A 12,932-nucleotide genomic window follows, 5' to 3' on the forward strand; every position below is an offset into this window, starting at 1 on the left:
TGTCCTGAGGTGATATAAACCCAGTCCTGCAATAAGTGTATGGCTGAAGAGTAAAACTGGGTGGGGGTGGAGCGGTGCAGCTTGGGGAGCAATCCAGGAGGACTTCCTGTAGGAGATGAGTTTCAAGTCAGGAACCCAAGGAGGTAAAAAGAATGGACTGGTCGAGGAGGAACAGTTTAGGCCAGACAGGAGGGGTATGCATGGGAACAGAGCGGGGTGGTAATTAGCAGTCATTCAGGCATCAGATTCTTCAGGGGAAGGGATGAAGCAGAAAGGTAGTGGGGTGTCTTATGGAGAAGGGGTGTGCACAGGTGGGGGAATCTCTGAAAGTAGAAACTTTCCAGAAGCTTCTGGGCTGTCAAGTTTTCAGTAAGAGGAAACGTGGCTTGCCCAAACTCTCCCGCCAGTCAGAAGCCAGGCCAGGCCTGAATTCGGATTTCCCAGGCTGATCTGGTCATAGGGTCAACGTGAGATTTATTGCCTCGTCAACGTGGTAGTGGCTGAGCCCAGGAGGGCATTAGGTGGGGGCTCCCAAGGGTGTGTGGCATTCTGTTTCTTCCCATCGTCTGCCCAGGCTCCCAGGTCTTGGTAAAAGATCTCGCCTGCCTGCTGAGGAGGGAGATGTATGGGGTCTCCTGGGGTAAGCTTTCTGAGGGTCTGGCTGCTGCTGGGCCAAGTCCCTTGGGTGGTGGGCCAGCCTGGCCGTCCTGCAGGGGGAGGCCTAGGCCTCTCTGTGGATCAGCCCTGGGTCAGGTCTCCCCTGTGGGGCGTGTCCAGGCCTGGTGGCACGAAGAGCGCGAGCCATCTCTGGCTGGCCGAGGACCACACTGCCATCTGGGGCTTCCGCTTCCCAGGCTAAACCAATATTTACCTTTAGCTGTGGCTGCCAGGGGCCGAGAGGCAAATATTAGTTTAAGAAGACTGAGCCAAGCTCTTGGGTTGGGGAAAAGAGCTGAGGATGCTGATCGCGATTTCTTTCTCTTCGACAGTTTTCGTTTCTTCTTGATTCAAAAATACCTTGCTGTCCCTTCTGCTTCAGAGACTCCTCCAGGCACTTTCTTTCCACTCATCCTAGATTCTGCCAAATACATGAGGGCCCGACCCTGAACCTCCCCTCTGCCAGGAGGACTGCCCACCCTTCTCTGTTCTCGATGGCCCCTCCTCCTCCGGGCCATTTGAAGCACGTGGAGGTCGAAGTGGTATTGGCAGTTGTGCATCATGTCCTGCTCTTCACGAACTGAACTGCGTAAAGCCTCTATGTATATATCATAAAGAAAGTTATTGTATCCGTTTTGCAGTGGGGGGGGGGTGGACAGGGGCTCGGAGAGGTCTGGCAGCTTGCCCAAGGTCGCACAGCTTGGTGGAGCTGCACTTGAGCCCTGGACTGTGGGCTCTATTACTTCCCAGGTGCTCTAAATATGAGTCCGTCCAGTCTCCCTAGTAAGTCTGGATTCCCCCAAGCGTGGGGACCTCAGACCTCCTTTGTCATCTAGAGTAGAGTTTGCGGGAGTGCAAAGCAGACCATCAGGGAACGCTGTACACAGGAAGTGCAGGCAGGCCACTAGGGGCCCAGCCTGGCTGAAGAGGGGCAGTAGGCTGCCCAGCACCCTGCTTCAGTGGTGAGGGGCGGGCTGCCTCTCTTGCGGTTCCCCGAAGGCGCCTGAGGACTTGATCTGGTTCTGCTGTTCAAGGGGGACTCTAGTTTGCTGCTGTAATGAATATATGAGGTGCAACCATATATCATTGCCGAAATTGAATTGTTTCTAATGTCCAGAAATGGCAATTTCACATTTCTACCTAGTATCTCTTTGGCCCATGATTGAGTTCTGGGGACCTTGGAGAGATCTGGGGCACCCAGGGTGGGGGGTGTGTATAGGAGAGGGGCCGGGGCCTGGCAGTCTTGGGGACAAAGCCCTCATTTCAGAAGCAGGTGACCTGGCTGAATCAAGGCTTGACTCGGCCACTTACTGGCTCCGGGCAAGTCCCTCAGCTTCTCTGTGTCTCAGCCACCTCACCTGTCATTTGTGCATGATTATCACGCACCACTTATGTCACAGATAGTCTGTGAGGCTCACAGAGGTGCGGACACAAGTGGGAAAGGCTGTTGTCCGTAGGTTAGAATGGAACACCTAATGTACACACCTCACCAAAATAGACGGACACTCCCCAGCTGGTTCTCTCCCTGAAAGAGGGAGCCTTCACACCAAGTCCCTGCGGCTGAGTGAAAGTGGAACCATGGAATCTAGACCATTCCCTGGACCGAGATCGGTGGTTCCCCAGCTGGGCTCCCTGGGACACAGGGCCCCACAGAGGCCCCTCACTGGGGGCTGGGTGGCCGCGCTCTGTGGCCACCTCTCAGGCGTCAGGCAGAGCTTTCGGCTCCGTCGGACAAAAGGATTCTGCTGCTTAAAAAGAAGTTTGCGAACCGCCAGACCCGATCATTCCGAGAACCTATACACCTGCGTCTGAGATGCTGTGGCTTGACAATTCTACGAATCTAAGAGTCTGGGACTCCGGGGCGTTCTGTCCTTTTCTTCAAGAGGCTCAGAACGCCTGTGCGTGTTTTTTCTCTCTCTTTGCTTTCCCGTGGCTTTCGGTGGAGAGGGTTGCGGCGGGTGTGGGCTCCAGGGTACTTCCCGGAGGGCGGAGAACGCCTCGCACATCCGAGCCGCGCACCTGCCCTCTCGGCTCCTGCCCCTGCCCGGTGCCAGATGGAGACCGGCGGGAGGAGGTGTATGGAGCCAAGCAGGGGTCGGCAGATACCCGCCAGCCGGCTCGGAGGCTGCCGGCTGACCCGTGGTTAAAGATTATCCAGAGCTCTGGACGTGAGGATCTAAACAAACAAGGCTCGGCTGATAGCAGGCTCTGCTTCCCCCTGCTGCCTGCCCCTCCAGGCCCCCTGCACCCGTGCCCAGGCCCTGGTCACCCTGCGCCGCCGGCTGTCAACGTGTGGGAGGGCCGGAGGGTCTGGGTGAGCGCCGGCGGGAGTGCCCTCCGCCTGGTCCTTCTCCACTCCCTTCCTTTCTCCTCACTACTAGCCTTGCTCAGATCGTCGTCCAGGCGTTCCCTCACGCACGTTTCCCACCCGAGCGCCTCTCACCTCTGTCTGTCAGTCTAAACCCTCTTGTCCTTCAAGGCCCAGGTCCAGTTGTGTTCTTTCCAAGCTGCTGTCTCTGACCCACCCTGAAACAGGAAGGAGGACCTCAGCCTCAGTTGGAGAGGGGTACTGATGCTAAAAGGGGTCTTTATCCTAAAGAAAAGGCTCTTTTTATTTCTAAAGGGGACTCCAAGGTGTAGATATAGGACACACAGGGACCCATGCATGGAGAGGTTTTCTAATAGTCATAGCTGTTCAGAGGTAGGGAGGTGGTGAGCTTCTTGTCCCTAGGGGTATTCTAGCCAAAGCTGGGTGAGAACTTGGCAGAGAGAAAGAGATTTCCCCCTTCTTCCTTAAGGTCCTGTCTAACCCGAGAATCTAAGAATTTTTGTAATGAAATTGTACTCAAGTATTTTCATGCCTCCAAGCTTCAAACCGTCTAAGGGCTCCTGGCTCTCCAGGGCCCGGGCCCCGGCTCCTCCCTCTCTCCCTGACCCCTGCCCAGGGTTGGGCGCACTGTGGGTCAGTGAGTGGGTCGCCCTGCGTGCCACCCTGCCCTGTGCAGGGCCTGGTTGTTTCTGCCCTGCCCAGGGGATCTGCAGAGCCACCGCCAGGCACCAGATTAGGCAGGAGCTGAAGACAAGCAAATGCCTTCCTGAAAAAGGGGACAGGAGAGGGGGGCCAGCTTAGCAGCTTCTCCCACAGCCTTGTGCCACCCCTCCCCCATCATAAAACCTCCAAAGTGGGCAGCTGTGCCTCCCAGGCACAGATTACATAACTTGTTGCTTCCAAATGTGGGGCCGTCCCACTGCTTGGGGTTATAGGTGGCCTGTCTGGTTTTTCCAAGCTGCCTCCCAGGGCTCAGTCCTGGGCTGCGGCTGGTCCCATGGTGTTCTCCCCTGGCTTTGGGAGTGGGGACCCTTCCCTGACCTCTCAGTTGATGTTCACTCACCCAGCTGTGACCCTGGCTGTCCCTCTGGGTCGGGGGGGGGGCTCTGACCCGATCCCGGATCTCAAGTTCCATCTATTTCAGGGCCCTGGCAAGCTGGGCACACCGACGGGGCAGTTATTTTGGAGCTTGCTGGTGGCCTGCAGCTGCTCCCGTCCTCAAGAGGTGGAGGGGATGGGGGAGAAGACATGGTCGGCCTGGGCACTGGCCCCAGGGGTTCCGTTTTTAGCTGTTTCCCAGCGTCTCCTGACTCCTGCAGTATTTCAAGCAAGGCCAACATTTTCCTGCCTCTTCTCCTCTCTTCCTACCCCCCACTGCTCCTCCTTCCTCTCCTTCTTTCTCCTTAAATCTCCGCTGGTAGGTTCTCCTTCCTGGTCTTGAGGCAGCGATGTCACTCAGTGGTTTTTGTCTTGGGGGTCCACGGTGACCGCTGTAAAGTCCGGCACCTGGGTTCAAGGAGTTCACTGCCTGAGTGCCAGTGGACCTGACTTCGGTCGGCAAGCTCGACCTGAGCCAACACTAACATCTGAAGTTTTCCAGTGCCGCAGGGGGCGGAGGGGCATCCCACGCTGCCTCTGACCCCTGTGCCAACGCTGAAAGGCAGCTATCGTCACGCCTGTTCTTGCTGTGACCGACCTGAGGGGGCAGGCTGCTCACCCCCAGGCCACCGGCCAAACACTGGAGTGGACGTTGAAACCCATGCCTGCCTTACCTCAGAGTCCAGGTACTTTCTTCTCATCTGCCTGGCATGTAAAAGATAATACCTGGTTGGCTCCTTTCAACCCAGTGGTTACTGCATGCCAGGTGCCTACTAGGTGCCCCGTGGGCCTCATTCCACTTCATCTTCACAGCATCCCTTCCGAGGGGAGTATGAGAACACAGACTTTGTACCAGTCAGTAAATGCTGGTTTCACTGCTGAAGAAGAGGGGCCTGGGGAGGTTAAGCTATTTATCCGAGGTTGTACAACTAGGAAATGGCAGAGCCAGGATTTGAACCCAAGCTGCTGACTTCAAAGTTGTTGCACTTATGCCCCTATCTTGCTTCCCAGTGTTTGGAGACTGGTTACTAAAAAACCTGAACTACTCTTTGGTTGCATTATTAGAAGTATAGTGCATGTCTCCAGGGAGGTGATGGCCACACTGCCTTGAGCTGGTCAGGGCACCTCTGGAGTCCGGAGTCCGGCTCTGTTCATCCTCTGACAGGTGGGAAGGCTGTGCGAGGACTCTGAGTACTCCCTGAAGAGAGTTGTTTTCAGTACGGGCTGAAGAAGTGGGCATAAATACAAGGAGGTGTACCTTAGTTTTAAGAGAAGAAAACACTTTTTAAAAGTCCGAGGAGCTCAACGACGCCACAGGTCGCCTGGGAGGCAGTGAGCACCCAGCAGTGGGCATATTCACGTAGAAGAGGGCCCCCTATTCAGGTAGAAGGGGCAGAGACCAGGATAACGCACACCTGGGCTCACTCTGACTGTTTTGAGGGTCTGCCCCGCTCCATGGGCTCCGACTGATTGTCCTGGGTGTGTGGGGGCAGGGAGAGGAGTGTAGGGGTGCCCATGTGCGTGGGTCCCTCTGATGGCCTTGTTCCCGTGGGCCCTGGCTGGGCATCTCTGAGCCCTTGTTCCTCCTCACTTCACTGTCCCAGCTCCTTCCCCTCCCTGTCTCCAAACCTCTGGAGTCCTCAAGGCCACTGTCTGGAATCCCTGAGGGGTTGGGGAGCCGGGCGTGTTCCCTGTGGTCTAGGTCAACCCACAGCCTTCCCTAGGTCCCTGCTCTGTCTCCCGTGCCTCCCCCTCCTGCTCAGGCCCCCCTCGCCTCTGCCTCTCCGCAGCCCCCTAGCCTGTCTGCGCCTTCGCTGTCACAGGGTCAATTCCCTGGAATAATCGCATTTTCCGGTCGGCTCCCTTCTCCTTGCCAAGCACGATGCTGGGAAATCCCAACCAGCCAGGCCCCAAGAGGCTTCTCCAGAGAAACAGGGCACTTAGGGAAGGGCCGGGCACCCTCCCCTTGCTTGAGCCCAAACCCCGCTGTGCCTGGAAAGGGCAGGGGGATGGGTGGGAGGGAACAAAATTAGGGAGGCTTCAGAGGCTGTCTCTAGGTTCAGCCAGAGCTGGGTTCTGGCCTCTGCTGGCCATACCAGTCCAGTCCCCCAACTTCTTTTCTCACACCGAGCACCCCAGCCATCCTTACCGAGTTCCCGGAGAGAAAGCACGATTCCTCCTGTGGGGAGGCTCAGAGAAAAGACCCCCTGGGAGGCGTTGGCCCGTGATGTGGCCTATGGTGGCATTAGCCAGATTTGGGGACTCCCACAGAAGGGGTTCAATAAGAAGAAGGGCCTGAAGTGAAGACTGTGGCATCGGGAGTCGGACAGACCTTGCTCAGTCCTGGATCTGCCACTTGGCTTCTGTCACGTAACACCTCTGAGCTTCGTCTGTGCGGTGGGAATGCCTCCACAGGAAGCTTTAAGGACGAAATGCAGGCAGGATTCATGGTGCACAATGACTTTTACTGTAAATTACAGGGCTTCACACAGCTGGACGTGACACAGCCATTAAAAGATACAGTGTGAGCCCTGGCCAGGTGGTTCAGTTGGCTGGAGGGTCTGCCTGTACACCAAAAGAGGTTGTAGGTTCAATCCCCAGTCTGGGCGCGTACTGGAGGCAACAGATGGATGTTTCTCACATCAATGTTTCCCTCTCTCTCTCTCTCTCTTCCCCCCGTCCTTCCCTTCCTCTCTCTCTAAAAGCAATAAAAACATATCTTTGGGCAAGGATTAAAAAAATATATATATATGTATATATGTATGTATATATACAGTGTTAGAAACATAGTCGTTGGCATGAAAAAATATTCAGGACATAGTGAGCAGAAAAGATTCCAGCTTTGAAAAGGAAATCTTTATAGCAGTGTTCTTAGTCTGGAGTCTATGCCTGTGGATGGCTTTATGTGATTCACGGATGCTCTAAAATTATCCACAAAATTTAGGGAGAATGTGCATTTTTCTATGGAGGGGACAGGTCAGAGTTATCACATTTTCAAAGGGATTTGATAGCCATACACGGTTAAAAACTACAGGTGTTTATATAGCATGATTCAATTTTTGCATTAAAAATGTAAGCAAAAATTATATTAAAAGAAAACAAGACAGCAAGGTTGTGCACCCAAATATTCATAGTATTTTTCTCTGGATGGTGGGTTGACAGGCAATTATTTTTCCTTTTTTGTTGAACTATCTTTTCTACAAAATACAGTCTGTACGGCTTGTATGATTAAAAAGAGACAGGTTTTGATTTCCTATTAAGTCACTTTCAAAGAGGATAGCTTGGATAAATTTGCTCAATTTCTCTCAGCTGCAGTGTCCTTATGTGGCAACAGTAACTTCAAAAGGTAATTGCTGGGACAAGATGAGACAATTTATGCAAAGAGGAGTTCTGGGGCTGTCAGCGGTGCGTTCAACACGCTTATTTACTGCTCGCCTGCGAAGTGCTCAGGCTGTTCCAGTTGCCGAGGATAAAGAGAGGGCCACAGGAGTTAAATTGTAAAAATATCTTTTATAAGCGTACCATTTAGAAGTCATCATAGTTTCTCATTTTGTTACCAGGACCCCAGTATTTGAGTCCCTCTGTGCGCAGTGGCCCAAAAGAAATGCACGAGCAGGAGGAGTCCATAGCACAGAAAGAAAAAGTTTAATAGTGAATCGGCAATCCTCTAAAGACCCAGCTCCCCAGTGGAGTCTAAGTTACAGATTATAAAGGGCAAAATCACAAGTCGGTGTGTGTGTGTGTGTGTGTGTGTGTGTGTGTGTGTGTGTGTGTTGGGGGGGTGTTCCAGATTGTGCTGAAAGCTGATTGGGCTGATTGGTCGAAAGTGAGGTAAAGGCAATAAATCCTTCCTTCAGGTCTTGACAACAGCTCTGAGGCCAACAGTTTTGAGGTCAGCTCTGGCATCCCTCTGTCTGGTTTCATGGAAAAACAGCCAGGAGGTGTTTCCACCTGAGGGCTCAGGAGCTGAAACAGAACTTAGGTCAAGATGTTATCTTTAGCTTGCCGGGGACGTTGTGACCACTAGACAGGCCCCGGCTATGGTCTTCTGCTGCCTCGGGGTTGAGGGGGGAGGCTGGGTCTATGGAGGCCTGTAGAGAGAGGTGATTTCTACAGCTAGGATTCAAGACCCTTGGTTTCAATTTCGGTGTCTTTCCTTCTAGCTGTAATCCTTTGCTTAAGCAAGTAGATATTCTGCACAACTTTGGTTGCCCGTTTGCTCCTTAGTCCTGTGCATTTTCAATGCCTTTAAAAGTCCAGTGTTTTGTAAGGCTAGTTGGAGGATGGGCGCAGGCGATGGGGACTGACTCCTTGGCTCGCCTGACGGTGCCCGCTCTCTCCCCTCCCTGGTCACAGACAGCGAGCTGGTGCTGCCCGACTGCCTGCGGCCGCGCTCCTTCACCGCCCTGCGGAGGCCGTCGCTGCGGCGCGAGGCGGACGACGCGCGCCTGTCCGTGAGCCTGTGCGACCTCAACGTGCCGGCGGGGGAAGGCGACGAGGCCACGCCGCCCCCTGGCTGCCCCATCCCGCAGAACTCGCTCAACTCGCAGCACAGCCGCGCTCTCCCCGCGCAGCTCGACGGCGACCTGCGCTTCCACGCGCTGCGCGCCGGCGCGCACGTCCGGATTCTGGACGAGCAGACGGTGGCGCGCCTGGAGCACGGGCGCGACGAGCGCGCGCTCGTCTTCACCAGCCGGCCGGTGCGCGTGGCCGAGACCATCTTCGTCAAGGTCACGCGCTCGAGCGGTGCAAGACCTGGCGCGCTCTCCTTTGGCGTCACCACGTGCGACCCCGGCACGCTGAGGCCTGCCGATCTGCCCTTCAGCCCCGAGGCCCTGGTGGACCGCAAGGAGTTCTGGGCCGTGTGCCGCGTACCCGGGCCCCTGCACAGTGGCGACATCCTCGGCCTGGTGGTCAACCCTGACGGCGAGCTGCACCTTAGCCACAACGGCGTTGCTGCGGGCATGCAGCTGTGCGTGGACGCCTCGCAGCCACTCTGGATGCTCTTCGGTCTGCATGGGGCCATCACGCAGATCCGCCTCCTCGGTGAGTGCTCCCAGCCACGTGCCAGCCTCAACAGAACCCCGAGGCTGGCCTCAGCTGTCCCCCTCAACAGACCCAGCATCGAGCGTTTCCTGGAAGAGGGGGCCGGCCGATCGGTAGGGGGAACATAGGGGCCAGCCCATCACGAGGAGTTGCCAAGGAGCCACAGATACTGAAATGAGTTCTGGGCAGGACTCCATGGCCCTCGCATCTCACCAGACGCACCCTGGGGAGAGGAGAGGAGCTTAGATGCTTGAGTTTCACTTTCAGAATCTGATTAACACACATTCCCCAGAACACGTAAATACTATAAACAGTCCAGGTACACACACTCTGGTGGCCCCTTAGAAAGAGAAAACAGTGTTTCCACCAGCATTTAACTTTTGGGGGCTCAGTTTCCATTTCTCCCAAATGGTAATAAAGGCTTCTGTCTTTACCTTGGTTGTGGGTACAGATAAGAAAAAGAGGTTGGTGTGTTGGTAGCCAGGTGCCTGTGTAGGGTGGTGCCTGGTTTGGGGGCCCTGTGGGGAACCCCTGAGCAGAAGGCTTTGGAGAAAGTGGGGTTGCAGAAGCCTGAGCCTTGCTGTCCTGGGTTTGAGTGGACAGACTTGGATGTGGGGTGGATAAGCCGTGTTTCCTGGAGTGTTCTGTGGGTTAGTGGTCTGTCGAAAAGGGGCTCTTGGGTGAAAAAAGCTTGGGAGATAGTGAGATTTTAAAAAGCAAGACTTCTCAGAGCCTTTAATATGGAGTATGAGTCTGTAGCGAGGGAGTGATGGTGGTTACAGTGTGGTTATTTGAAAACAGTTTGACCAGAAAACTTTTTTCACAAAGCATCCCTTTGGAAGAGGGGTGCCCAGCCTTTTGGTGTCTCTGGGCCACACTGGGAGAAGAGTTGTCTTGGGCCGCACATTAAATACATTGTGACACAGAAATTTTTAAAAATCTCATAACATTTTAAGTAAATTTACGATTTTGTGCTGGGCTGCATTCAGAGCCATTGTGGGCTGTGAGTTGGACATCCCTGCTCTGGACTCTTAGCCCGGAGGGAGCAGGTGTCCGTGCTTTCCAAATGCTGGTCCTCCAGTCACTTGCAGCAGATGGGGCTGGTTTCACTGGACTTGCTTGGAGAGCCCACTGAAGTGCAGATGCTTGAGTTCTTTCAGAGGTTTCCATCCTGTGGGGCAGGGGTGTCGAACTCACTTTCACCGGGGGCCGCATCAGCCTCGCGGTTGCCTTAAAAGGGCCGAATGTAATTTTAGGACTGTATAAATGTAACTGCTCCTTAATGGTTAAATGAGAGCTCAGTGCTGCTGCTGGGTAGAAACATGGTGCCGAGCCGGATAAAACAAGGAGGGGGGCCGGATTCGGCCCACGGGCCTTGTGCTTGCCACCTATGCTGTAGATCTTGGGTAGGTACTGGGCATATGATTTGTGTTTTTTTTTTTAGTAAGTTCGCTTAGGCAAGTTTGGAGACCCCTGGGCCTTACAGCCCCCAGCCTACCCCTCACCCTGGGTGGCTTCATAGGCGAGATAATGTGTGTGTGTGTGAGCATGAGTTACACTGTAAGGCTGGCGGGCTGAGTGCAGGCGCATGTGAGTAACTAGTTGCATACATGCATGTGTGGATGCAGTGCTGGTGGCGAGTGCAGGGGTGTGTGAGAGATCGGATACAATCAGTGGGAACTTCCCACTCTGTTCCAGAGACCGAATGAAGATGGCCTTAGAAATACATTTAAAAAGAAATGAGGCCAGCAGGGCAAGAAGTTAGGATGAGGGGAAGATAACTCAGGAAAGAATGAAAAGAAACCAAGCGAGATGAAAGACATCAGGAAGGAAGGAAGCTGGGGGTGAAAATTCAGGATGGAATAAAAAGAAATCGGACTCGGGTGCAGAAAAAAATCCAGCCTGGGGTGAAAAGACACTTGGTTAGACTCACCCAGGACACCGCTGCTCAGATGAAGTCAATTACGTAAGGGCAAGGCACGCTCTCGCCTCACCTCCATCCAATAACAGATAAGGAGCTTTCCTGGGAGGCTTCTGTTGCCCAAGGGGCTTACTTGACTGGAGCAAGGAAGAAGCTTAAAAAAAAAAATCGGGACTTCACTGTCCCCAGGGGTAAGTGGCCAAGATGGGTGTTGAAGTACAATCGTTTGGAATCCAATGCACACTCCATGGAGTGCCCCTGAGCTGTTAGGAGAGTTGGCTGTCTCAGCCAGCGGGCTGGTGTGAGGCGACCCTGACTGACTCCAAAAGAAAAATGAGTCAGGGCCAGTGGGCGAAGGGGAACTGTTTACCTTATAGAGGGATGCTTTGCTTCGTCCAAGGCCTAAGTAAACTAAGAATGGAAGGCTATTTTTTTTTTTACTCCAAAACTATAGCCAATTTCCTAGTTAATGGTGAACCACTAGAAGTATTCTCATTACAGTCAGGAATATGAAAGGAATGCCTTTCAGTTTTGTTCTGAAAATGCTAGTCAGTGCAATAAGGTAAGAAAAGCCAGTAGGAGGTAGGAATTTCTACAGGGGATAATAATTAACTTGAAAACTATTAACACTAATAAGAGAAACCTTCTGGATATCCAATGGATGTTCCTAGAAACAATGACTAATAGATGGATTAGAACAGATAACTAGTAATAGACTACTTCCTTGTACGGAGGGCATTATGTCAGGGACCATGGGGAGTCACGGGCGACGATTTCCTGCTCTCAGGAGGCTCATGGTGTAACCGGAGAAGCAAAGCTTCGTTCCAGGCCAAAGGACACATCACACCCCAGCATCTGTGGTGCTTTAACCCTTTGCACGTGGTGTGCGTGGCTGGTCAGTCAGTGCTAAAGAGAATAGTGTGGTGGGGGTGGGGGGCAGGGCTGAGGCTTCCCAGAGGAAGGGATTTGAGGTGAGCTCCCAAGAGGCTCCCTGGATCCTTAGCGTTTGGGGGCAAGAGCTTTGTGGGTCTTGTCCCCAGCTTTGTGTATACACAGCATATGGTACCTGGTAGGCCCTCAGAGAGGGTTTACCGGAGGGAGAGGGAGGGACGGGGAAGGTGAGGAGCAGAAGAGAGAGAGAGGTGTGAGGAAAGGAGGGAGGGCGGGAATGTGGCACCTAGGGTGCAGGAGATGGTGCGGGCATATCAGAGGGGCCGCCAGTGAGGAGGAGAAGGTGGGCGGTGTCTGGGGCCAGTGACGGAGAGGAGCGAGGAGTGCAGGGCCTGCACGGGAGGGTGAGGCGGAGGGTGAGGCGAGGGCGGAAGGGTCATTCTGGGCGGGAGGCAGGTGACTTTGCTGTCTGGTGTGGGCAACCTGGAAGGTGAAGGATGCATGGGGAAGGGCAGAGGTGGGCTTTCAGGCCGGGGACTGGTTTGGAGACTGCTGGTGTGGCAACGCCAGAGCACCCCTGGCCCTCCACTTTGCAGGTGGGAGCGGAGCACTGTGGGGAGATGCCGAGCCAGCCCGTGGAATCCTGCCCCGAGTGCGCGGTCAGACTGCAGCACCCAAGTTCTCTCCTGGGAGCCTGCCGGAGGGGCAGAGACCTGAGCTCTCCCCGAGCGGGCCTTCGAGGTGCTAGCTTTCCCTCCTTCCCTTCTTGCAGGCTCCACCATCCTTGCTGAGCGGGGCATCCCATCGCTCCCGTGCTCCCCCGCCTCCACGCCAACCTCGCCCAGTGCCCTGGGCAGCTGCCTCTCCGACCCCTTGCTCAGCACTTACAGCTCGGGACCCCTGGGGAGCTCTGCTGGTGGTAAGTGGGCCAGGCCCTGCGGGTCTATTGTGTCTGTGCCACACCCCCGGCCCCGAGACCCTGGCTGAGGG

At 54.5% G+C, this 12,932-nt stretch overlaps 1 protein-coding gene across 3 annotated transcripts in view; it reads left to right on the forward strand.

The window, feature by feature from the left end:
- NEURL1 (neuralized E3 ubiquitin protein ligase 1) overlaps positions 1 to 12,932 on the forward strand; it is a 77,758-nt gene that overhangs the window by 61,950 nt on the left and 2,876 nt on the right. For all 3 annotated transcript variants that reach the window (XM_045853794.1, XM_045853795.1, XM_045853796.1), the window contains exons 4-5: positions 8,441 to 9,130; positions 12,715 to 12,861. In XM_045853794.1, the coding sequence (XP_045709750.1) occupies positions 8,441 to 9,130; positions 12,715 to 12,861 (837 nt within the window). The remainder of the gene's footprint in view (positions 1 to 8,440; positions 9,131 to 12,714; positions 12,862 to 12,932) is intronic.

Source organism: Phyllostomus hastatus, unplaced genomic scaffold (assembly GCF_019186645.2).
Source record: "Phyllostomus hastatus isolate PE091 unplaced genomic scaffold, TTU_PhHast_1.1 phas_scaffold_1066, whole genome shotgun sequence".
In the NCBI taxonomy this organism is placed as follows: domain Eukaryota; kingdom Metazoa; phylum Chordata; class Mammalia; order Chiroptera; family Phyllostomidae; genus Phyllostomus; species Phyllostomus hastatus.